The following is a 26,725-nucleotide window of genomic DNA, read 5'->3' as shown; positions in this document are numbered from 1 at the left end:
CAAACCACTTCAAACATCGTTTTCCGTCATCTACTCATCAATCCCATTCCGAAAATACTCACATTGTAAGGGTTTTTAAGCAATATCGATAAACCGGAACTCGCCATCTTGGATTTCCGAACCACTTCAAACATAGTTTTCCGTCATCTACTCATCAATCCCGTTCCGAAAATTCCCACATTGTAAAGGTTTTTAAGGAATATCGACAAACCGGAAGTCGCCATCTTGGATTTCTGAACCACTTCAAACATCGTTTTCCGTCATCTACTCATCAATCCCGTTCCGAAAATTCCCACATTGTAAAGGTTTTTAAGGAATATCGACAAACCGGAGGTCGCCATCTTGGATTTCCGAACCACTTCAAACATCGTTTTCCGTCATCTACTCATCAATCCCATTCCGAAAATACCCACATTGTAAGGATTTTTAAGCAATATCGATAAACCGGAAGTCGCCATCTTGGATTTCCGAACCACTTCAAACATCGTTTTCCGTCAACTACTCATCAATCCCGTTCCGAAAATACCCACATTGTAAGGGTTTTTAAGGAATATTGACAAACCGGAAGTCGCCATCTTGGATTTTGAAACGACCCCAAACATCATTTCCTTGCACCCACTTATCACATCCGTCCCGAAAATGGCCATGTGATTGAGGGTTTCCACATTCATTACACAAAACTTTTTTTACGAAGTAAATTCCAAATAACGTAGACTTTTTTTACGAACCAAATCCCAAATAACGTATACTTTTTTACGAGCTACCTCCATTTACGAACCCCCGTTTTGTTCGTAAATGGAGGTTTCGGTGTAATCCAGCACCATTTCAGGTAGTTTTGGCACTGTTCAATGAAACCGCATCGTAGGGTCTTCCGCTGCGGGCTCACGAAACTAACATTTCACGATGTAAACAGAAAGATCATTAGCCTCACAATATTTATAAAACTTCGTTTTTCTTCGTTTTGAATCCCAAATAATATCTTTAATGATGAATCTTTGGTGTGAAAAATATTTTAGTAAATAGTACGTCAAAAAATAAAAGTGTCTCAATTTATGGTTACCAAGAGAACAGAAATGTGTGTCTTTTGAACCAAACAAATAAGACACCCAATTTTCAACTTCTTTGTAGGAATCGAAATGGCTGCGTGGCCCATCGATGAATACAAATGATAGTCGAAAGGAGTCAAAGTCTGGTGAGTACGGTGGGTAGCAGCTCCCCGCCGAGTTTTTTGATTGAATCCAGAACCGGTTTTGTTTTGTGTGCAGGCGCTTTGCCTTATGACACTGTCACTGTGGAATCATAAATAAAATACATCTAGATCAGATGCAGTGTAATAGTTGTAATGTAGTTGAGCAACCCGTGACACCAAAAAGCGTCGTCTGGTGAACAATAGGTGCGTAAATGCTTCTATTATGTATGTATAAAGTTACCTGTGCATTTAACACAACCAAAGTAGCTAATGGAAAAATACACCCGTTTCTCACTAGAGGTGCTGTCAGTGTCTCCGTATAGAGAGAAATCTAGGTTTATCTGATTTATGGTGGAAAGCAGTATTGTTCGGGCCGCTCGTAAAAAAACAACCAAACCACGGACGACGCACCGCAGCGGCCATAACATTGAATGAAAAGACCGGATAAAAACATCTGTGTACGGTTTTTTCCACTCAATGTTTTAATCGTTTTTTTTTTGTATATCAAAATACTCAAACGGGTTTTTTAAACTAAGCTGCACTTATCCGATTTTGCATTCAGCGATTCATTTTTTCCGTAAGTCGCTGCCAGACAGTACGGTTAGGGATGGGTTAAACACACACACACACACACTTTGCAAATAAACTTGTTTGTTACGATCGTTTCTAGCATAAGTTAAAATTGTGGACATTACGCTTTTTGGAAAATTCATGCGCTACTTTGAAATCAAATGTTGTTTTATTCAATCAAATTGTACAAGTAAACTAGCAAACTTTCCTAAAAATTTTACACAAACCTAATGCATACACAACTACGTGCAGCAATATACTCGAGATATGCGTATTTATTGATTTAATTCAGTGCTTAGTATAGTAATCAGAAGGCAATCGTCGAAGCTGATATGTCTACAGTAAAAAATCAGAAACTTCATCTGATCATCTCAAAAATGTTGATCTTCAAGTGTATTTTTTTGCATTGACAGTTAGATAATAAATGCTTACAAAAAATGTTTTTCACAAATCATGATAACTTTTCACATCTGCTCGATACGACGCTGAAGATCATCCAGTTCCTTTGCAATTTCCGGTGGTAAATCGTGCGGCACCTGATCGGCGTAGTACTGTCTAATATCCTCGACTTCCAGCAGCCAGAAATCCTTCGGAATAGAAAATAGCTTCTTCTCGTTTACCGGAGCGTGTAGTCCTTCGTAGTTCAGTGCACCAGGTGCCGGAATTCGACCGATCGGTGTTTGCTCATAGCAATCCTGACCGTCCACACGCTGCAGAATCCATTCCAGCACACGACAGTTCTCGCCGAAACCAGGCCAGAGGTACTCACCGTTGTCACCCTTGCGGAACCAATTGATGTGGAAAATCTTCGGCATATGACCACCAAGTTTGGCGGCACGTTCTTCCATGGTGAGCCAGTGTTTCATATAGTGTCCAAAATTGTAACCAAAGAACGGTCGCATGGCGAACGGATCATGCATGATCTGTTTTCCTTTATGTTCAGCAGCGGCAGTAGTTTCACTGCGCATCGCCGATCCAATGAAAACTCCATGTGCCCAAGAATTGGCTTCGTATACGAGCGGGACTCCGTCGGGACGACGACCACCAAATATAATGGCTGAAATTGGAACACCATCATTATCCTCCCAGGCAGGATCAATTATCGCACTTTGACGGGCCGGAACGCAGAATCTCGAATTGGGATGCGCGGCGGGTGTCTTCGATACTCCCATTTTCCACGGTTTCCCCATCCAGTCGGTGATTTCTACATCCGGAGAGATGTCGTGCTCCATCCCTTCCCAAAATACACCACCATCTGAAGTGGACGCAACGTTGGTGAAGATCGTGTTTTTGTGCACTATATTCATCGCGTTCGGGTTGGTTTCGCTTGATGTCCCCGGAGCGACGCCGAAGAATCCATTTTCCGGGTTGATCGCACGCAGCTGACCTTTCGAGTCCAGTTTCATCCAGGCTATATCGTCACCAACACACTCCATCTTGTACCCCGGGAGAGTGGGATTTAACATCGCTAGGTTAGTTTTACCACAAGCAGACGGAAAAGCGGCGGCGATGTATTTCTTAACACCCTTTGGATTGGTGATGCCCAGAATCAACATATGTTCGGCAAGCCAACCTTCGCGTTGTGCGATTGTACTTCCAATACGCAGAGCGAAACATTTCTTTCCCAGAAGGGAATTACCACCGTAACCAGATCCGTAAGACACGATTTCGTTCGTGGCCGGTTTGTGCAGGATGATGGTGCGTTCTGGATCACAAGGCCAGAATGCCATTGCGATTTTACCGCTGGCGGGTGTTCCTACCGAATGTAATCCCTTGATGAAATCCTAAATAAAAAAAGATATATTAGTATATCAAAGCATATACAGATCGTTATCAGTATAGGTTACCGAGTTATCTGTCAGTTTTTCCAGCACGTTTAAACCCATACGTGTCATGATGTGCATCGAGCAGACAACGTATGCTGAGTCTGTGAGCTCAATTCCGAACTTGGACAGTGGAGATTTAATCGGTCCCATTGAGTACGGTATCACGTACATGGTGCGTCCTTTCATACATCCGGGAAAACGAGCCTTAATGGCAGCTTCGTAATCTGCCGGTGAGATCCAGTTGCCCAGAGTCCCCCTGACACCCTCCCTCGGTGTGGGAATAGCCTGTTCACGACGTTCAGTGCAAATGAATGTCCTGGATTCTACACGAGCCACATCAGCCGGATCGGTGTGTGCAATCCAACAGTGTTCAAAGTGCGTAACAGGTTTGATCGTACCGCGGGTTTCCAGAGTATGTAGCAGGATATCACTTTCCTCGTGGCTTCCGTCGACAATATGAATCCGATCCGGTTGGCACAGTGCCACGGACTCTTCGACGTATGCTCGAATCTTGGCCGAAAGCTGGGTGACATTTCCATGCACGACAGGAGTGCCCCCTATTTGGTTACTATCGGAAGAACGCAACTTTGTCGGGCAATCATTGATTGGGTGTAATCTGGTGAGAAAACGAAGAATATCGTGAAATATTAGTTCGAATTACAAATACAGTTACGGGGCAGATTCGAAAACTGAGAGAAACGTCAAAAATCTCAATGTTTTGATGTGGAACACATCTTAATTTTCTATATAGTGGTGCAAATCAGAAACTCAAGAAAAACTACACGTAGAAATGTGGTCAGGTTTTAAACACTTACAGCTCAGTTTATTTTGTACCAATTATTAATATTATTTCATCATTTGATTTGATTTGATTTCTACGTTCCGATTTGAATGTATCAACACACGTATTTTCATTTATATATGATTGAAATTTTGATTAGTAGCGAGCAGTGTCCTATTTTGTCTGCTAAAAATCTCCGGCATACCGGATTTCCCTGCCATAGACGACGGTTTTGAGGAGTAAGCGATGAATCAAAGAAAGAGCATCGCTCTGATTGGTCAATCGATGCAAAAGCGAAGCTGTTGGAAGCACGCGAATCTATAAATAGAAGCGAAATTAAAGCTAGCGTTTCAGTCCTACTCGTAGCATGCTAGAGGTAGGTTGTTGCTAGACAGCAAGACAAAAACGTGTCATAAAACGATTTGAAGCTTTAAGGGCTGAGGCCAGTTGTTAGCGTAAAACCGTGTGGCTCACTGTGCGTATTACATTTCTCTCCATGCTCTCTCGTAAATGTGAAAAAAGTTTTGATATTTTCGGTTACAAGTTTGACTACAACACAAAAAATCCAATAAAGCTACCGCTTGTTTGGCAGCTTTGCTGGCCGATTTTATTTCTCTCTCATGTGTCGTTACGTTACCAGGATACAAGAGCAGAAAAAAATGGTGCCGCCATAGAAATGGACTTACCATTACAAAAATAACATTCACTTAATTTTTATCGCGACAACATATATGTTTTTATGCACTAATCGCATCTAAACTAAATTATCTAGACATTGTCAGGATAGATTTTTGGTCCATGTTTTTGAAGGCATCTCGCATCAATGAACAAGTTGAATGTTGCCGTTTTCTGCTATGCAATTCTTCCTTCAGAAAAAAGACTTTCCCGACCACTAATTTCAATGAACCATTCCGAAATTTTCACAAAATAATCTAAACTAATTTTTTAAGAGATTTTCAGTTGGGTTTTTTGATATTCGTCACCGTTTCTGAAGAAAATCAGATTTGAAGCGTGAAAATAGCCCTTTAAAACGCCCTAAAACACACTGGGCTCAGCCCTTAATCGGTATGCTCTGATCTTGTGTCATGCAAGCTCGGAATTCCATGTTATGTCGTTTCCCCATGAGAAATTGACAACTACCCCTGGATAAATTTTGAATGCTTAAGTTTAATTTCTAATTTATATTAGATGATCTCGATTGATAATGAGAAATAGTTTATCGCTTCAACCGAAATCGCAGAATGGTAGAGAAACTTAACGCTTAAAAAACTGCTTGCATAAATGAACACAAGCTTGGCGAACAGAGGCTTAATTCTCGGTTATTTTTTCCAAAGAGCGTATAAGCCAGTGACAGTTTCTCTTTGTTTACTTTCTCTTCTATTAATTACAAAGCGGTTTCCACGTTTATCACTCAACTCTTTGCATGAAATGATACCCGAAACTTCCGACTTTCAAACACAATAGTGATATCAATGAACATTTTCTTAATCACATCACAATAATCGAAAGAGAGAGTGATTAAAGAGATACTGTCACTTGCTTATACGCCCTTTTGAAAAATTAACCAAGAATTATCGAAATCGCAAGTATGTACAAAGATATAATTGCATGCATTTAGGATAATGGTGTAATTTCGTCGGTTATAAAACAAACGCAAATCAAGACAAATGATGTTCGGTGTTGGTTCGGATTGATTCAACTTTTTGATTGTAGATCATTAGAAATTTTGGTTGCCTTGTTTCACATCAATGGCTCGATCAACCCCATGTGGCTGATCCTTGTAGTTTTTATGGTATTTGAACACCTCTCATTTTAATCTAAGATGATAAAAATCAGTTGATCCATCTTCGAGAAAATGACTGAAATTATTTTTTTTGTGTGCATATCATCCCGCTATTCTGGAACCGGAAGTCGGATCCAAATGAAATTCAAGAGCTTTGTATGGGACCATTACACTTTTCATTTGAATCTTAGTTTACGAAAATCGGTGCAGCCATCTTTGAGATCATTTAAAGACATTAATTATGTTTCCTATCAGCAAATAGCAAGCATAGCAAGATGAGTAGTTTTAAAGGAAAAAAGTTTTTGATGTGGAACACATCTTTGCTTTCTATATAGGGGTGCAACTTAGAAACTCAAGGAAAAATACACGTAGAAATGAGGTCAAGTTTTAAACACTCAAAGCTCAGCCAATTTTGTATCAATTAATAATTTCATTTCACCATTTGATTGAAAATATTAATAAGTTTCGATTTGAATGTATCAATACACGTTTTTCAATTATATCATATTTGTTATATTTTGTCTGCTAAAAATCTGCGGCACATCGGATTTCCCTGCCATAGACGACGGTTTTGAAGGAGTAAGCGATATATCAATGGGAAAGCATCGCTTTGATTGGCTAATCGATGAAAAGCGAAGCTGTTGGAGGCTTACGAATCTATAAATAGAAGCGAAATTTAAGCTAACGTTTCAGTACTACGTGTAACTTCGGAAATCCGTATATAAAACAACGTAGCTTCGGAAATCCTCGTAAAAAGACGCGTAATAAACTTGTTCAACATCAATAGCTCGAACAACCCCATAGGGCTGATAGGGTGTTAGATATTCAAATTTTATTCGATATACTGATAATATTAGACTACAACAACAGAATATTATTATCAACATTTGCTACTTAGCCATTGTAGACAAGATGGCGTACCTTCTTGCGAACATTCCTCATTAAATTCCGTACAGACTACTTGGCGACAAGTTTTGACACTTTTTTTCCAATCTTTTTCGAACTGTTGAAAGGTTTCGGCTGCCGAGACATGTTTCCTAAGATGTGCCTTCGTTAATGTCCAAAATTCCTCAATTGGTCGAAGTTGTGGGCAATTTGGTGGACTCATGTCTTTTGGGACGAAAGTGACATTTTTAGTAGTATACCATTCTACCGTTGATTTCGATTAGTGGCAAGAAGCAGGATCTGGCCAGAAGACAACAGGATCCTTGTGGCTTCGAATTATGGGTAGAAGTCGTTTTTGTAAACATTCCTTGATGTGTATTTCGCTGTTCATTAAAGCAGTGGTGATGAAGGGTTTCGAAATCTTACCGCAGCTACAAATTGCTTGCCAGACCATAGCTTTCTTACCAAATTTTTCGACTTCAATCGATATCTCGGACTGGTTTAATACTTGCCTTTCTCGCACCGTATAATATTGTGGTCCCGGCAAGGCGTCCATGATTATGCTGTTAAAATTTCCAGCAAGAATCGTATTGTACAGCTTTCGAACCCTCGGCCTGATCGATGCTTCTTATTTCGGACTACGTTTTGGTTGTTTCTGCTTCTTATAAGCTCGAAGATTCGAACGTTCTTTAGCACGAAGAACATTTGACTTCGAAGTGCCCACTGTTTTGGCCACATCCCGAACTGAAACCTCGTTCGTTTGCTCGAACGCCTTCAGTATACGTTTATCCAACTGAGGGTTAGCAGGACCTTTTTTTCGACCCGTTTTCGGTTCATCCTCAAAGGTGTTATCCTCGCCGAACTTCCTGATTGCATTTCGCACGGCTTTTTCACTTACTCCTTCCATTTTTGATATCTTTCTCAGTGACAGTCCGCGTTCTGTGCACCATTTGTACACAATTTTTCGACGTTGTTCTGCTGAAAGTCCACGCATTTCGAAACAAACTAATGAAAAGAATAAACAACTGCAGAAGTGGTTAGAGAAGAGTGCAAACAACAGGACGCAGCCATTAAAAATTGACAGATTCTGAACCATTGCGAAATGGCAGCGGTTTCTGGTTGCGTCCAAACTTTCTGGGACAGTCTTTATGACAATCTCAGAATACTGAAATCATTATCTTTCCGACCCATTGACCCTCCCTTCCAGGCACTCGTGCCTCTTCGAAGCACGACTTCAGTCCATCGTCGGGGAATCAATTTGTTCATTAACGTATAATAATGGATTCAACCAAACATGTATTCGAAGTGCGCTTGCGTTCGTCTTTTTAATCTTAAATAAGTATGTGCGGGATCCAGCGGCAGGATATTTTTCTCGTCTGCTGAATCTTGCCAACTATGGCAAGCTCGCACGCTTTCTCTTTCTGGTCATCTAGTACAGTTTTATGAACTATTATTATTGTCGTTCGTTTTTCCCCGGTTGTAACTTCCATTTTATGTAGTTTTGACACTGTTCTGTGTACCCGCTTCGTAGGGCCAGCCACTGCGTGCTTTAACGGCATCGGAGTTTCGGTCATCACAACATTTTCAAAACCTTTATCTCATGCTATAATCTGCAGGATTATCAGCCCCACAATATTTATCAAACTTTTTTTGTTTTTGTCTCTGATTTCGGGAGCGGCCAGAGCCCCTCGCCCCCCTAAATACGTGCCTGTCGGGAATAGTAGTCAAAAACTCCGATTATTCAGAGCGGCGAAGCAAAAATGAATTGCTGGCCGAACAACCCCAGCTTCCGATTCCGGAAGTATCAGGTCAAAAACATCAAAACGGAACTTATTTCATTTTCACAAATTTGAAACTCTTAGTTTCAAATGGTAGGCTCTTTAAATTGCTGTTGAATTTCATCCGGATCCTACTTTCTGTTTCAAACCATCATTGAGAGTGACGATGAACAAATCGCGACAAATTGTTATAAATTTGGTTATTCAAACCTGTTTCAGGGACTGGGATCCGCTGGGAGATTGATATTAGCTATTATCTTTCTCCGGACAGTGTGGAATCCGGCGGCAAAAAAATATGTCCAAGAGTAGATCAATTGGGTTCCTATTTCCATGTCGTAAAATGCCACAAATGCTGGTTTTTGGTTACTCGGTTTTACTGAACTATCACTCCGTTCAACAAACATTATTATTTTGAATACTATTTTTTTGTCTATAGAATTCTTTCATATATTTCTCCGGAATAAGTAGATTACATTACATTACAGTAGATTACATTACATTACCTAGATAATCTAGAAAAGTTCTGATCATTTTCCTCACCCATTAACATCAATCTTCTTCTATTGCACTCGTGGTTATGCAGAGAACTCCTCGGTCACTAGTAGCAACAAGTGTTGAACTAATACCGTTTCCGTTTCTTGATCAGAGCAGCCCGAGAGCTAACCCAGAGTCGCTCAAACAACTTTTGATATATTTGTTTTCGCAATCTGGGGTCACTCTAGATCGGACTCAAATCGCGTAGCTTCGTTCTGAAAATTTTCTAGGGTTGCGCCACTCTTCTATGTGAGTTTGTTTATTTTATCTTTTTTTATGAATTGTTGTTTAAGACGCGTACCACGTGTTCGTTCTACTCGGAGTCAGAGTCGCCCGCGTGTAGGTTCAAATACGAAAACGGTATAACATTCCTTCCCTTCCTATACTGACCTGCATAGGCGTGGCCATCTACGTTATTAGGTTTTGCACGAAAATGACATAACCTCACATAATGAGGCGAATGAACATTTGACAGCTATCAGTGGCTTGTTTACATGCGCATTCCGCATCATTCCATTCAGGATTAAGACGGACGTCAATTTTTTTTTCGTGTTCAGTTTTCTCGAAATAAAATTATTTTAATGAATTGCAGCAATTATTAGGATAGAAGTGAAATTTGTGATCAAAATTATGTAGTGAAAATTACTAAAACTGAATTTGTCAAGATAAACTTTAAACGTGCAAGATCCCTGACGAATGGAAGGGTCTAGTATGAAGTACAAGGCTTTTTGTGTCGAACAGAAAAGAAATTTTTGGTTTGAAATTCAAAAGACTTGGTATGGTACAAGTTTTGCACTGTTCGTGATGAACAATTTTATCCAGAACGAAACAGTCAGCTTTACTTGACAATTTCGTCGATGTGGATACCAAAGCCATTTGTGATGTACAAAATGCCTGAGACTCTTTAATACGAGGAAACCGGTAAGATTGTTTCATGCTTTCTATGTTCTGTGTTTTAATTTGAATGCAGGTCAACACAACCAATTATTCTTTTTTGATCGTTGTAATAGGAGTATTATGAACATAGTAGAAAATCGAGACGCACGTGAATTCCGTTTACCTGGATCCACTGGATATACAAATCGACAGGATCATATAAATCATATTCACCCGTTTCTAGTGTAGAACTGTTCAATTAGGAAATGTTTTGAAAGCTCCTACGTTTAGCACCAATGAATAAATTTAATGAAACTGAATTATAGCGAATTCAACCTAATTTCCTAAACCTCCAGCAATTCTATTACCTTCCCATATAGAAAGGTAAAAAATCTGTTTTAGTCCTCCTAGTGGTGTAGTGATCCTTCGAAAAAAATATTGAAACTAAAATAGAAACTAGACAGCTAATTTGGGGATAAATTAACATTACCTTTTCAATTTATAAAAGAGTTATTAGTCAAATTTAAATGAATTCAACGCACTTTACCCTATAGTTCCGAAACTGGAGGTCGTACTCGGATGAAATCCAATAGCAAAGTATGGGACCATAAGACCTTTCATTTTAGTCTAAGTTTGTGAAAATATTATTAGCGATATTTGAGGAAATCAAGCGCATATTTCCCAAGTAGCAATTCGCAACTAGTTCTGGTACGACAAAGTTCAAACTATGTTGAAACAAGAGCACGAATATGGTTTTTATGTTATACTGGTTAAAACATGGTGACAGTAATGTTTCATCATAACATAACTAGTTACGAAATAGTTATTTAGGTTTCCAATCGTAACATATTTGTGTCATATTGAATTAAACATAATTTATAAGCTATCGTTACTTAATCCAAACATATCTTTAATCACAACTATGCTTCTAGCTACTAGTTAAAAATAAGTTTATTTGACTTCAATAGTAGCAACCCGTAACTAGTTTTGATACCACTTAGCCCAATTGTGTTGCGACAAGAGCACGAACATGTTTTTTATGTTATACTGGTTGAAACAAGGTGACAGCAGTGTTTCTTTATAACGTAAACATTGAACTAACTATCATTTGTAAGTTATCGTTACTTTATTCTAACATATCTTTAATTACAGCTATGTTTTTAGCTACTAGTTGGAAATAGGTTTATTTTTCGTTGTGAAACCATTATAAATACGTTAACGTAAATGTGAATCGTTACTGTGAATTGATATAGCAATAACTTAGATATTATAAGATTATAACATAATTTCTTCATTGATTCATATAGCTTTCGGTAGGTTTTCTTAACGTTATGATAACGAAAATGCAAACAAAACAACCTTTGTTGGCTTGAATATGGCGAACACAATATGGAGTCTCAAGAAGTGTATGAAACGTAAATAAAATCAGAATATTACTTTTTTCAAAACTACTTTTTGCCGAAAATAGTGAAAGGCAGAATAGTCAATTTTGTTCTATGCACTGTCATAAACACGAAGAAAATAATATAGGGATTGAACATCGATTGTGATAATATTATAATTCTCATGATATATGAATTTAAAATGATGAGAAATCACTCTCCTTGGAATAATTTTGAGCATTCTGACCATGGGGTTATTTTGTTGTTCATTTTTTTAAATCTTTATAAACAGATTTTGATTGAAGGCGCATAAAAAACAGTTAAGTAAAATTGAATTTCGCTCGATAGTTTTTGGTTCGTTGTGAAATTTGTACGTTGTATCAAGTTTGTGATTTAAAGTACTCTTCTGCTTTTTTATTGATGATAGAAAAGTATTCTGGATTTATTCAATGTTTATTTTGTCGATGGTGACTAAGTTTCAACTAGTTTACTAGAAAACAAGTTATTTTCAAGTTATGAAAAGATAAGTTATTTCAGTATGGCATTACAACGTAACGACAACTTTTTTTTAGCCGACTTAACAACTAGTAGACACTGCGCTTTTTGAGTCATGCAAGTGGTTAGATGTTAGTAACAATCACTCAAATATCTGGTTGCAAACTAGTCACAAACAAGCTAGCGTAACAAAAATTGTTACTAGGGTTTAGTCACATACATACAGTGTATAACACTCGGCCCTCCGGGTCTCGTTTCAAAAGTTGGTTTCCACAGTGACGGCATATCCTTTTTATATAAGATATTTAATATTTCCTTTACTTCAAGGAAATACATACACAGATAAAAATATTTTGTGAATTTACATTTATTTTCTTGCACATATTTGGAGCAGGCAATTGAATGGAAATTTACATTACAAAACGAAGCGGTTTGTAAATATACAGTCTTGTTCAATGAAAAACTAAATGAATTTTAATGTAATTTTACATCAATTATGGTTTTAAATCAGATTTTCGTTTCAACTGATGTCTATTTCTCAGTACTATCGGTTTACATGTCGTGTAAGTTTCATCTTTTCTTTCTGTGTAGTAGTAGCAGGGAGTGGTTTGTTGATTCTTTGCTTGCGATGTATCTTTAATTTCTTTTATTACCGAATCAACAGACACTAAATGACTAATGGTGTACCCTAGGACAGGACCAAGCAACCATGTATCCGCTTTTAGGGCCAGTTTGGGACCAGCTTATGATTGAAATTTGCATAAGAAAGTATTCGACCTTGAAATTAATGTTACTGCAGGGTGAAATGGAAAAACAATAAATTAATATTTTTCTCGGTAGCCGGCTGCCCAGATCAACCAATATAACCAATTAATAATTTTAATAAATAATTAAAATAATAAAGCGGAAATAATAAATAATCGCGACGAGCGTGAAATCTGTTGACCTTTATTTGGTGATTTAAAATGATGTTATAACAACTGTTTAGAATATGTCAATGCAATGAATCAACTATTTTGACTAAATCCTATTCAATCGTTTATTTTGTGTCACGTAATTCCATTAATAAAAAATAGGGACGCGATAGTATTTAAAATTTTTCTTCAGTTTTCTCGAAAAAGAGCTGTGAATCAAGACTTCCCTGGACTTCAATATAGGATATTGTTGAAACGTTCACTCAGGAAGTCATTGAGTTTAGTGGTGCATCCGAGCATCTTGAAACCGGAACATACTGAGTCGCGCGCGCTGAAATTTTTACTAACAAATATCCTTCTCCCGTGACACTTGTGGAGTGCGCAGTAGTATATACGGCCTCTAGTAACAAAAAGTGTTGGACTAACATCCCTTCCCATTCCTTAGACGATCTACGTTCGGGCCTGGCCGGCGCCGGTACTGCTCAATGAATTCTGGGGTTACCAGAAGATTTACATTGAAGGATGATTCACCAGTCCCAGGTTGGATCATCTAGAAATTCCCTGTACAATTTCAGCTAATCCCGATCAGTAACGGAGTAGCAACCAGGGGTGGTCTCTCAAGCTCAAGCTCAAGCTCATTCCGCATCATTCCATTCAGTTCTATGCTATTCTTGTGTCGTTCCTTTGCACAGTCGGAAAAAATCTATGAAAACCCGCAAAGAATTCTGTAACTCATGAACTAATTGAGATAGATCAACAAACTAAAGCGTTTCCTATGTAAAAATGTCCAAGGAATTCAATGAAATGGTTTACAATGGCCGCACGAATCGCAATCCTGCTCGTTTTACCCCAAATGTATAGCAGTTTTGGGGTTTCTTATAACATTTGCTCTGTAACTTGAAAAAAAGTCGAGTACGGTATTCTGGAATAGCCTACATTCATGTAAAAAAGTCTGGAGAATCGATTAGAAGAACCCACACTGGCCGCACGAAACATTTTGGTGGCTATTCTACCACAATTCCTCCATTTCATGAGATCCTTACTGTGACTCGTCCTTAAATCTTGGTAAAACTTCTTGCAAGTTTGCTTAATCTAGCTTATCTTATGTAAAAAAGTCTGGAGAATCGAATGAAAGAACCAACACTGGCCGCACGAAACGTTTTGATGACTAGTTTACCCCATTTTCTCCATTTTATGGTATTTTTTGTAAATCGGTCTTAAATCATGGTAAAACTTATTGGAAGTTTATTAAATCTAGCTTATCTTATGTGAAAAAAAGTCTGTAGAATCGACTGTCAGAACCAGGTCATTCCAGTGTAAACAAATCACCGTTAGTTGTCAAAGATGAATTTGATTCATCGACAGTTCAGTTGTGTCGTCATCGTGCAATACCTAATTGATCAGTCCATGTTCTAAGTCAGTTTAGGTTGCACGTTGAGCATGATCTACGACTCCCCAAGTATCGTGCATTTGGTTCAATATGCAATTTTCAACTGGTTTCTGATCAATCACGGGAAACTCACGCGCGGTCAACAACGCTAAGCGATGCTAATTTTGGTTATTCCAAATTGTTTCATTTTCTAGGTTATGCCAGTTTATGACCGAACAAACTTTACTGGTTTTATTCAAGATTCAATTGAAATTTACGTTTCATCTTAAACTTATCCGTGCGTGTTGAAATCGGTTAAACCAAAGCTGAACTCAAGATTACAATGTCCGAAAGGATCCGTTAAAAAAACGTTGGGTCAATGGTCGTGAACTAGTAGGCTTAGTAATAATTTAATTCCATTGGAGGTTAATAAGCGTAGACTAGCACTGAAAAAGTGCCATGGAAACAATACAAGTTAGAAAGGATGCAAACATATGTTTATATTCAGCACATAATGATTTCTTACTTCAATTGTCTTTAATGCTTCGTGAGACAATAACATACTAAATAAATTTGAAGTACTTTTTACTTTCGTATTTTAAAAATCACTGGATAGGCAGCAAAATTTCTCAATATCGTTCATACTGTGGCTTGATATTTTTTCAAACATAAACAAGCATTGTAATAGTTACGACGCATATAGCGATCAGACGTTTGTTGCTTTGCTTCAAAAGACTGAAACTGACAGTGAACCGAGCTCATCGAGGGGTCCTATTCAAATGATACATGAATCTATCTTGAGTATATCTTTGGCTAAACCATCTCTTCGAATCGTCGAGATTATCCAAGTCACCCGTTTTGGTTTGTTTTAGCTCCACCGATTACACTCGCTCCAATTATGTGTAATCAAGTCTTCTTTCTCCATTGAAAACGAAAACACTGTTCTTTCTTTCTACTGACGTCCATAAATTATTGACAGGATTTGTTGATCGCTCCTAAGCAACATTTGGTCACATCCTTTCAGCAGTGTGAATGATTGTATAGAACTACACAGAGATATGATGATTGAATGTGGTCATATGGATGAATGACCGACTTCCAGAAAGAAGCAATTAAGACAATCCATGTGAGACAGTTTGCTTATTTTGTGGCAGCTGCAGACACTCAACGAAAACAAGAATATAAAATTGAGAGTTGCACCAGATGCGCTGTTTTGAATTGCGAACATTTCTCATATTTCAGATAATGAGAATGTCGATTTTAACTTATTTGTTGTTATTTTCACACTGTAATATACGAGAGCGTCTGTCACAGTGGTGTTCAAATTGAAGTACTTTTGTGACTTAGAAAGTTGATTTGTTAAGTGGTAATAACTGTTGAATTTGAATTGGTACGCACCGAAGACCGAAGAATTAAAAAATGTGCGATACAGAATTATTTTTATCATTTATCATGTTTCGTTTCCTATTCGAATGTGCACATTACAATTCAAATTATTGCGATAAACTTAAATCAATCACTAGTGCTGATATTGATACTCACTTTGTGTTTGGTTCTGACACTTGCGGCATCTTAGGGCTGAATTTTTACCAATACAAACTCACCTCCACTACTGTTCACTACTTCACTACTTTCAATCGGTGTAAGTCCTATTAAATGCCAACGAATGTTTTGATAGATTTCACTTTAACTCTGAACGCACAGCCGAATAGTTGTCTCCTGCTTACTGCAGCCGGAAAGCCCGAGTGTCATTGAGTATGCACCTGCTCCAAAAAAAAACTGATGGTAAGTCTTTGATTCAAACAGCTACTTATATAGAATTTCACGAAAACTCGTTCCGCACGCGAATGCCGGCTTGTTGTTGCCAAACCACGCTATCAAGTAGTTATCACTCTTTCTTGTTGATTTCGGTTGAGCCGGCCGGTAAAACGATGCGATTTTGTACTCTGAATCAATAACGTACGGTTAATTAATAGTTGTTGACTTGTGGCCATACCGGTTTCGGGTCAAACACCGGATATAGTTGTGGAAACACCGGATATAGTTGTCCTTAACTCTGAAATGGAGCTCACATCAATTTCTTAGAGATAGCTGAGCCGAGTTTCATAAACTTAGATCAAATAAAAGATTGATTCTAAACTAAAACTTTATAACATGATAAGTGATGACGATAGTATTGTTTTAATTCACTTATTAAAGAATATTTTTTTGTAAAATTTTACGAGAACATAAATGCATTTAAGAAATGTTTTATTACATTACTAGGTGGATTAAACCGGGTTTCATCTTATGTCCACTCGAAGGTACAGTAGGCCACCTCAAAATCAACACGGAAAAAATACTCCCATAGAGGGAATTCATTCGAGAATTATCAGCTGACGCGGTTCATTGCTAGATCCCATATGTAGCCATGTTAGTTCCGCTTTCAGAAGGTATCAATCATTGATAACAGGGGAAACTAACAACATTGGAGGCGAATTGACAATCATACGAAACAAAACAATTGTTACCTACTAAGTTGATAATAATGTTGGCAGCCCTGCCGCCAACCGAAACGCATGAGAGAACCCATGGATAAGACAAATTGATGATGATGGTACAAACAAAGACAAAAACCAGATAAAACTGGTTGCATTTAGTGATTCTCTACTCTACCAAGTACCTCAACCGTGTTCGACATGTAAATAAAATCACGAATTCTCATACACATACCAATATTTTCTTCCCTATCGGTTACAGTGAAAGCTGTAACGTTGGTAACCATTGCGGATGTGGATGACCTTATTCTCACTTGTTGTCCTGTCCAAGTTTTCGAACACAAAGTTTATCACACAAAGTTTTATCATTTTACAACTCTGGACCAGAATCTTCGATCAAGCAAGCAAAAAAAATCGTTTCTTGAAACAACTCCGATCACCGAAGAATAATAAACGCACAGATGGTAAAAAGTTCCTCGGTCTCCCCTAATCAATCACATCCGAGGAAATTTCCATCCGTTGCTTTGGTTGTTTGCGTCTTTCAATGGTAGGCTAGAATTTTCGATGTGCGTGACACACTTACCGTCAACATATGCGTAATCGTGTAGAGGTCATAGAAAAGGCGTATGCAGTAGAGTTTGAGTTGATTGCATAAGTGCAATACCACATGAAACCGAAGGTCATTTTTAGTTTGTATTTTTTTATATGGCTCAAATTTTGCATAAGTTTTCTTCATGACTTAAAAGGACAATTGTGCATCATCAGTTTGCCATTTTAACTCTAAAGCAGTTCCCAAAATGATTAGCAAGTCATCACAATTGACATCCTCCGATTGGGATGAAACTTTGCACACGTTTTCAGTGTGACACTACATTTTTATATATATTTGGTAGTTTCTGGTCTTGTTAACTACAACATCATTGTTGAATTTATTTGCTTGCTATACCACTATTACATATGTATGAATAATTCCTATTTGAAGTTTTACATTTTTGAAGATTATGTCAGTACGAAGTGCATTGTCATTCGAAAACAGTCTGGTGTTGTTTGCGATGGTCTTCCAAGCCGGTGGTCGTATGTTCGAGCCCCGACCTGGAAGGATTCTTAGTGTCAGTAGGATCATAGTACTAACCACGCTATGAATCGGCTAAGAAATCTGTTGAAACAGAAAGACCAAATTCCACAAAAGAAATGTAATGCCAAGACTTTGCTTTGCATCATATGTTCCTTTACCACAAAAAATTGCCACTCAGCATTAATGTTAGTATAAATTCAATTTACAGGCTAGCAAAGATTTTCCTGTTCTTGTACTGTAAGGCGACTCCATTTGACATTAAATACTGCTTCCTGGATTTGAGTTCTGCCTTCTAAACAAGATACTTGAGCCCAGACTCAATTTTAATCACGACAACATATATGATTTTATGAACTTATCGTATCTCAACTAAATTATGTAGACTTTGTCACGGAAGATTTATGATGTAAGCCTTAAAAGTCGAGATATTTGATGAAAATGGAGTGGTATGTCATTCCAAGCGTTGCTATTTTCAGCAGTTGTTCAGTCAGAAAAAATACACATCGAGCGGTAAACTTAATGAATCTTTCTGAAAATTCCACAGAATATTCTCAACATAATTTCAAAGAAATTGTCAGGTGGAGTTTTCGATATTCATCTCAGTTTCAAAGAAAATTTGATGTGAAAAGGGGAAAATGCTAAAAAACCTACATCTTAAACGTACTGTCCTCAGCCCTTGAGTTATTATTTGAAATAAAATTATTTAAAAAACCCTTCTTAATCCTCCTAGTGGTGTGATAATGCCTTTCTCTTCTTTCATAACAGTCTCATGAAAATATATTTCATACTTTTATTAAATAATTTCGGACACTAATTTTGACACCAATTGATTCAGATTGATTCGAGTAGTTCACAAAAGCATGCTTCAGTGTTTATGTCACACAGTCAGCATCATTTTTCCAAACTAGTGTTTTACATTTGCGTTGCCTATTTGTATGAGAACAGTGATGCTAATCTAAAATATACAATCATATCTCCGGAACCAAAAGTCACAGCCATTTGATCTTCGAACTTGATCAATGGCCCGACAGTAGCTTTCAAACGAGCCCAAGTTTGATCAAATCGGTTCAGCCATCTCTGAGAAAATTGAGCGGTAAAAATATCTTCGAAAAGTGCACACACATACACACACAAACATTTTCCGATCTCGTCGAACTGAGTCGAATGGTATATAACACTATGGGTTTCCGAGGCTCCGTTCGAAAGTCGGGTTTTCCAGCAATTCTAATACCTTTCTATAGAGAAAGGCAAAACATTAAAGAGACGTTCTTTTTTTCAATTTTAGTTTTTCAGTTCTTGGAACAGTATTCAACCTTTTTTACAGTGTATATTTTTTAAGTCTTGAGTTGAATTGGTTTCTCCATTGGTGCAAAATAGATTGTTTAGCAGATAAAAAACGTGTGCCAAGTTTAGATCAGATTGGGTAGGCCATTCATGAGAAAACGAAGTAAGTTTGAATATTGCAGATAGTTCCGGGATTAGAATCCGGGGACCATATTTTCCCAAATGGATCTCACTCACTTTTATCAGCGATGGTTTGACCGATTTGCACAAACTTATATCGTTTTCGTTTTTAAATTGAACTATACCGGTGCACAGTGGTTCAAAAGCGCTATTTCACGCTCTTAATTGATAACTGATAGTAACGTGGTTTTTGAGGTACAATATCTTTAGCAAAGTTGCTCAGAATGATAGACACCATCTTTTGGCAAATTTTGTTTATGGGATTAATCTCCCTAAAAGTGAGATAGAAATTTTATTTTAGTTCAGAGCCAACAAAGGGGCTAAGTTACTTCGACAAAGTTATCCAGAAAGTTATTTCAAACGAATTTGCTGAAGGTACTATTCCCGTAACTTGAGTGTAATTCATGATATAATGTATTTTCTGAAAAGGGTGTTCTAAAAGCAGCTTTTGTAAGAAAACACATATAATTTCATGTTATGTGAGTTATTCATGTTATACAAAGTTTTTCATCATAAAAAACTACACAACTTTTCCAAACATACTATGCTGCTATCGTGTCAGTGTAATGAAATAGAGCCATTTTGTATGTTTTTTTTTTACAAAATTTCATCTTATCTATCATCAAAAGGCGCAGAAAGGTGCAGATGAGACTACTTACATATTAAACTACTTCAAAAGAGCTTTCATGCCGTGGCTGAATTACTCGTCTGCGATCGTCTGCTGGCGAGATATGTTCTTTTCAAATATCCTTGTCCTTGACATTTGCAATGATAAGGTTCATTGTATATCAGATCAGACTTCAATATATATTCGTTACCATGGTAACTCTCAGAATAAATGATTTTTATGGACATCGAAGACTACAAATAGAAAAGTTTAGTTATCATTACAGACGTTTTTTGAAAGTAACTGTCAGACATTTTTTGAAAGTGAGATAAGAAGCCACGACTTTGAAAAAAGCAATCATCATGTCGAATTACGTTATGTCATTTTTTGGTAAGTATTTCAATAGAAAAGCTCTGCAGAAATATCCTCTATTCATCAATTAAAGTGGAGATCGATAAACGCTTGCTATATTGTACTGTTCACAATGATTAAGAAGTTTCTTTCATACAGATTTCGAGAGTATTATACACGCGAGCAATACAGATCACTTACGAATCGGGATCCCATGAATTGGTTATTAGTTTCATCGGATCCTTTGGTTACAAATATTCGTGAATGGCAAAAACAGTCCAAGAAGAATCTGTCGGACGAATCTATTAGCTGGTTAAGAACATTGTCAGCTATCTTAAAATAAATACAAATAACTAAAAAATGTGTTCTGATCATACTTTTCTCTACTAGAAGATGACATAACTTAATTCGATTTGATGATTGCTTTTTTAAAAGCCGTGACAAAAGAGTTACTAACCTGTTCAATTTATAGACTTCAATGTGCAATAAAAATCATATTTTGTGACAAGTACCATAGTAATGAATATATACTGAAATCTGATCTGACATGAAGTGAACCTTATCATTGCAAATGTCACGGACAAGGATAATTGAAAAGAACATATCTCGCCTGCAGACGGGTAATTCAACCACGGTATGAAAGCTCGTTTGAAGTAGTTTAATATGTAAGCAGTCCCATCTGCACCTTTCTGCGCCTTTTGATGATAGATAAGATGAAATTTTGTAAAAAAAAACATACAAAATGGCTCTATTTCATTACACTGAAACGATAGCAGCATAGTATGTTTGAGAAAGTTGTGTAGTTTTTAATGATGAAAAACTTTGTATAACATGAAAAACTGATATAAATTGAAAATATATGTGTTTTCTTACAAAAACTGGTTTTAGAACACCCTTTTCAGAAAATACATTATATCATGAATTAAACTCAAGTTACGGGAATAGCACCTTCAGCAAATTTGTTTAAAATAACTTTCTGAACAACTTTGTCGATGTAATTTAGCCCCTATGTTGGCTCTGAACTAAAATAATATTTTTATCTCACTTTTAGGGGGATTAATCACATAAATAAAATTTGCCAAAAGATGGTGTCTATCATTCTCAGCAACTTTGCTGAAGATACTGTCCCTTAAAAACCACGTTCCTATGAGTTATCAATTAAGAGCGTGAAATTGCGCTTTTGAACCACTGTGGCGGTGTAGGTAAGGTTACACTGAAACCGTTCGTTTTTGCCAATTGCACTACACCAGTGCTACACTTTTTTTGCACCAATACTACTGGTGTAGCACTCATCAAAAGTTTGGTGTAGCTCTGTGCGATGGAATCGATTATTGTAGTCAATGGTTACTGTTTATGTATTCGTCATTTTTGTTCGTTTATTCATGCCTCAGTGTAGCACTACACCGGTGTAGTGCAAATTAAAAACGAAAACGCTATTAGATTCAAATGAAAGGTCCTGTGGTCCCATACGGTATTTCTGAATTTTATCCGGATCCGACTTCTGGTTCCGGAGGGTTGGGGTGCAGTGTGTTTAAAATTTTATACCATCAGTTAAAGGGGCGAAACAAAAAACGTTAAAAAATATAAAACAAAAAGATTCCGGTTATTCCTTCAAGAATCGAACAAAATTATTTTGAAGAATACCACAGTATTATATATGATAGCATGATTGATATGAGAAAGACAGCATTACACCGCTAGGTGGATTAGAACTATTTATTGTCAAAATATTGCTTGAAACAAACGAGTCCTGTTAGAAAGATTAATTATCGTGTTTCGTAGTTTCAAGCAACAATATTTTCAATATCAAACCAGATGTGTTGTCACTATTTCAATAAAATAAATCGTTTTGTGGAACCCAAGTTTGGTTAGATTTGCTGGTTTTTTTTTCTCTGCGTGTTGTATGCACTACACAGGCTCTAAAAAAGTTTGTATGAGCTTGGATGCCTTTTCTCTGTGCCGTTGTGTCCATTCAGAGTTCTAAGTATACGTTGTTGGTACAGATTTAATTGAAAATCAAATTTCACTTTAGTCACCTACGTAGCCTCTCCGACCGCTGCATCGATCATATATCGCTGCCAGTCAGCGTAGATAGCGGAAAACTTCTAATCTCGTGGATAAAAAGCTAATTCCTTTCTAGGGAATCGTTTTGCATCTTTTTCTATTCGACAAAACACGTGTGCGTCCTCATCACCTGGATTTTCGCTAGTGACTGGTTGTTTCTATTCTTATTCGAACGGTACCATAATTGCACTAGATGTGGATGCGAGAAAAGTTTTCCTTTTCTTATCTACACAATTGGGACTTGATTAATCAATTCCAGACGGAAGAGTGATGCATCTGGGAGTTTAACCTTGCTCTTCTCGGTGTAGTTCAAAGTTGCCCTATAAAGGCTGGGGAAATCTCATTTAATGTATTTCTTCGGTACGTGTATGAATAGTTCTAGACTCTACTCTGTTTGATTAAACAATGGTGTTGTTATCAATTTTCAACGTGTCTCATTGAAAAGTATTCGAAAAGCACTAACTCAATATTCATTCAAGTTAGTCACGCTAATGCAAAGCTGCCGTGTCTCGTACAGTGTCTGACCATGTGAATCTGTGTGACAGTGTGCAAGTGAAAGTTCCCCGCAAAGCTTGGCGGGACTGATTCGGAGTGATACAATGGGTGGCCACTACGAACTAACCGAATTCCCAGTGGACAAAAAGGTATCCCATAGTGTATCCTGTCTGTCTCTTAATACGAAGGGTAGCTGTCAGCTAGCTGATCCAGTTACAGTTAAGTCTACGGTCTATTTTCAGTGCAATGTTTCAAATCATATGATGGTAATTGCTGCACGCGAATATTAATTCCGTTTCGTTCAAGCACAACTGGCACTGATCCAAATGCAATTTATCAACTGCATCCCAAACATATTGTTCTGTTTAAGAGTGTTCAAACAGGCACAAACACCCTATATGTTGTGTTGCAGCAGTATGTCTAATGGAAAGGACGTTATGCGAGCAAAACTATCAACAAATTTAGACAGTTTATTCGTTTAGGAATTACTCATTTGTGGAGATATCCTCTGAATGAAACGAATTTCACATGAATCTGATGGTACATTGAAACCTAGAATGTAAGCTACTTATAACAGATCGGCTGAAAAGTTCGTATCGTTTCTATGAGAGGGCGCCACTAGAATTAAATCCATACCATTTTCAGTTAGTACCAACCTTCAAAAGATACGTGTATAAATTTGACAGCTGTCTGATTATTAGTTTGTGAGATATTGCATTTTGAGTGAAGCTACTTTTGTTATTGTGAAAAAAATGGCAAAAAATGAATTTCGTGTGTTGATGAAACACTACTTTGTGATGAAAAAAAGTGCCGCCGATACCAGAAATGGCTTGATGAGTGTTATCCAGACTCTGCACCGGGCGAAGCAACAATTCGTAAGTGGTTTGCAAAATTTCGTACTGGTCATATGAGCACCGAAGACGATGAACGCAGTGGACGTCCAAAAGAGGCTGTTACCGATGAAAACGTGAAAAAAATCCACAATGACCGTAAAATGAAGTTGATCGAGATAGCTGATACCCTAAAGATATCAAAGGAACGTGTTGGATATATTATTTACGAATATTTGGATATGAGAAAGCTTTGTGCAAAATGGGTGCTGCGTGAGCTCACAATCGATTAAAAACAACAACGAAAAACCATGCTGAAATTGAACGAATTGGGCTTCGAATTGCTCCCTCATCCACCGTATTCTCCAGATTTGGCCCCCCAGTGACTTTTTCCTGTTCTCAGACCTCAAGAGAATGCTCGCTGGTAAAAAATTTAGAAGTAATGAAGAGGTAATCGCTGAAACTGAGGCCTATTTTGAGGCAAAAGACAAATCGTACTACAAAAATGGTATCGAAAAGTTGGAAGATCGCTATAGTCGCTGTATCGCCTCTGATGGCAATTATGTTGAATAATAAAAACGAATTTTGGCAAAAAAATGTGTGTTTCTATTAAACGATACGAACTTTTCAGCCGAACTGCAATCGAAGTCAATTGAAAAACCTTTCTTAATCCACCTAGTTTTCATATAACTCATGTTTTCATAAGTAATTGTTCAAAAACGTTTTTTTTAGTCTTGAATAAGAACCAAAAAGTTCGTTTAAGCATAACCATTCCAATTTATAAAAAGTTTTGAGCCAAGTTTATAGACGGTTTTCGTTTTCATTTGCATTTCCGCTCTACATCACGATATAAATTTTTAAAAATCATTTCATTTCCATTTGAGTATTTTTTTTTGAAAATCTGTGCCGTCTATAAGAAAATCAAGAGAGTTCTGTTTTTGAGATTTTTTGTACACTATTTTTGGAACTGGAAACCTGGAAACGGCATAGCTGACATCGATTCATTTGACCAGCAACAAACATAACCTACAAATTGAAACAATGTTAAGCCAAATTTAGCAGATTTTTTTTATAACTATTTGTTGGGATATGAGTTAAAATTAAATGACTAAGATTTAAATTGGGTGTTCAGCCACAAGTGGTGACTTCTCAGCCTATATGATTTGGTTATTACCATGAAGACATCATTTACTTCCGCAATTCTGTGATTTTTGTGTAGGGAAAATTCTAAACCTACTTGATTTGTGTAATTGGGAAAATGAATTTATATACTAACTTACTAACTAATACAGAGAGCGAATCGATTCAATTAAAGATTGCATCGATTTTTGTCGGAAATTTGCTTATAATATTATGTGACATTACATCTAATGGTTCTATATTTGTGAGTTTGTGTAACTCATTAGTACTAAACCAGGGAGGACGCTTCAAAATCATTTTCAGAATTTTATTCTGAATCCTTTGAAGCGTTTTCTTCCTGGTGGAACAACAACTTGGCCAAATTGGTACTGCATAAAGCATGGCTGGTATGAAAATTTGTTTATAAATTAATAATTTGTTTTTTTAGACAGAGCTTAGAATTTCTGTTTATAAGAGGATATGAACAATTAATATATTTATTACACTTTGCCTGGATTCCTTCAATGTGATCCTTGAAAGTTAGTTTTTTGTCATACGTTAAACCTAAGTATTTAGCTTGATCAGACCATGTCAATTCCAAGCCATTCAATTTGAGAATGTGATTATTGTTTGGTTTAAAATAAGACGGTCTTGGCTTATGAGGAAAGATAATTAATTGCGTTTTTTGCTGCATTTGGTTTATTTTTCCATTTTGACAGATAATCACTGAAAATATTTAAACTTCTTTGTAGGCGACTGCAGATCACTCTTAGATTTCTACCTGTGGCTAACAGACTTGTGTCGTCACAGAATAGCGATTTCTGACAACCAACGGGTAGATTTGGAAGATCAGAAGTGAAAATATTATACAAGATTGGAGCTACGCTCGAACCCTGCGGAACACCGGCTCGTACGGGTAGCAATTCAGATTTACAATTCTGATAGCTAACCTGAAGAGTGCGATCAATTAAATAATTTTGAATCATTTTGATCAAATAAATAGGAAACTGGAAATCAGACATTTTTGCTATTAAACCTTTGTGCCAAACGCTGTCGAATGCTTTTTCTATGTCTAGAAGAGCAACTCCAGTGGATAACCCAGAAGATTTATTTGATTTTATCATGTTCGTTACTCTGACAAGTTGATGAGTAGTTTAATGTTCATGACGAAATCCAAACTGCTCTGGTAAAAAATTGAATTCTCATTTATATGAGACATCATTCTCAACAAGATATGTTTGTTTCAAAATGTTTACTGATAGAAGAAAGTAAACTAATTAGTCGATAACTTGATGTTTCTGCTGGGTTTTTATCGGGTTTGAGGATAGGAATTACTGTAGTGTTTTTCCATCTTTTTGGGAAGTAAGCTAAAGAAAATCACTTGTTGAAAATTTTAACCAAGAGTCTCAAGGCAACGTCATGAAGATTTTTAAAAAGAATATTAAAAATTCCATCATTACCAGAAGCCATGTTTTAAGGTTTCCTAATGATTGACTTAATTTCATCAAAATTCGACTCAATAATGTCATCTTGTAATAACACTTGAGTTGAAATATGATCATATTTCAGTGAGACTTCATTTTCAATAGGACTCACAACGTTCAAATTAAAATTGTGGACATTGTGAGCTTTTTCGCCATTTGTAAGAAGTATTTGATTTCCTTCCTTGAAAGCATGAATTGGTTTCTGAGGTTTCTTAAGAACATTAGAAAGTTTCCAGAAAGGTTTAGAATGTGGTTTAATTTGTTCAACTTCTTTAGCGAAATTTTCACTTCGCAAAAGTGTTTAATTTCTTTTTGTAAATCCTTAACTATATTTTTCATAGCAGGATCACGAGAACGTTGATATTGTCGTCGACGAA

The 26,725-nt window shown here is 37.0% G+C and overlaps 1 protein-coding gene across 1 annotated transcript; it reads right to left on the bottom strand.

The window, feature by feature from the left end:
* Positions 1–1,906: 1,906 nt before the first annotated feature.
* On the bottom strand, positions 1,907–16,264 carry LOC131428728 (phosphoenolpyruvate carboxykinase [GTP]-like). The gene is made up of 3 exons (XM_058592773.1): positions 15,925–16,264; positions 3,607–4,201; positions 1,907–3,543 (listed from the first exon to the last, which is right to left on the bottom strand). The coding sequence occupies exons 1-3, from the start codon at positions 15,951–15,953 to the stop codon at positions 2,224–2,226; spliced, it is 1,944 nt and encodes a 647-aa protein (XP_058448756.1). The 5' UTR covers positions 15,954–16,264; the 3' UTR covers positions 1,907–2,223.
* Between the last annotated feature and the right edge of the window lie 10,461 nt (positions 16,265–26,725).

The sequence above is a fragment of the Malaya genurostris genome, chromosome 2 (genome assembly GCF_030247185.1).
Source record: "Malaya genurostris strain Urasoe2022 chromosome 2, Malgen_1.1, whole genome shotgun sequence".
NCBI lineage: Eukaryota > Metazoa > Arthropoda > Insecta > Diptera > Culicidae > Malaya > Malaya genurostris.
The sequence above is the reverse complement of the archived record's forward strand: the minus strand, read 5'-3'. Positions and strand labels throughout refer to the sequence as shown.

Bases quoted from the DNA above. Each gene is read 5' to 3' on its own strand.
- LOC131428728 (XM_058592773.1), bottom strand. From the start codon at position 15,953: ATGCCGCAAGTGTCAGAACCAAACACAAA. The intron at 4,202-15,924 runs GTGAGTATCAAT...TTTTCTCACCAG, and splicing joins GTGTCAGAACCAAACACAAA to ATTACACCCAATCAATGATT. The intron at 3,544-3,606 runs GTAACCTATACT...TTTTTTATTTAG, and splicing joins AAAAACTGACAGATAACTCG to GATTTCATCAAGGGATTACA.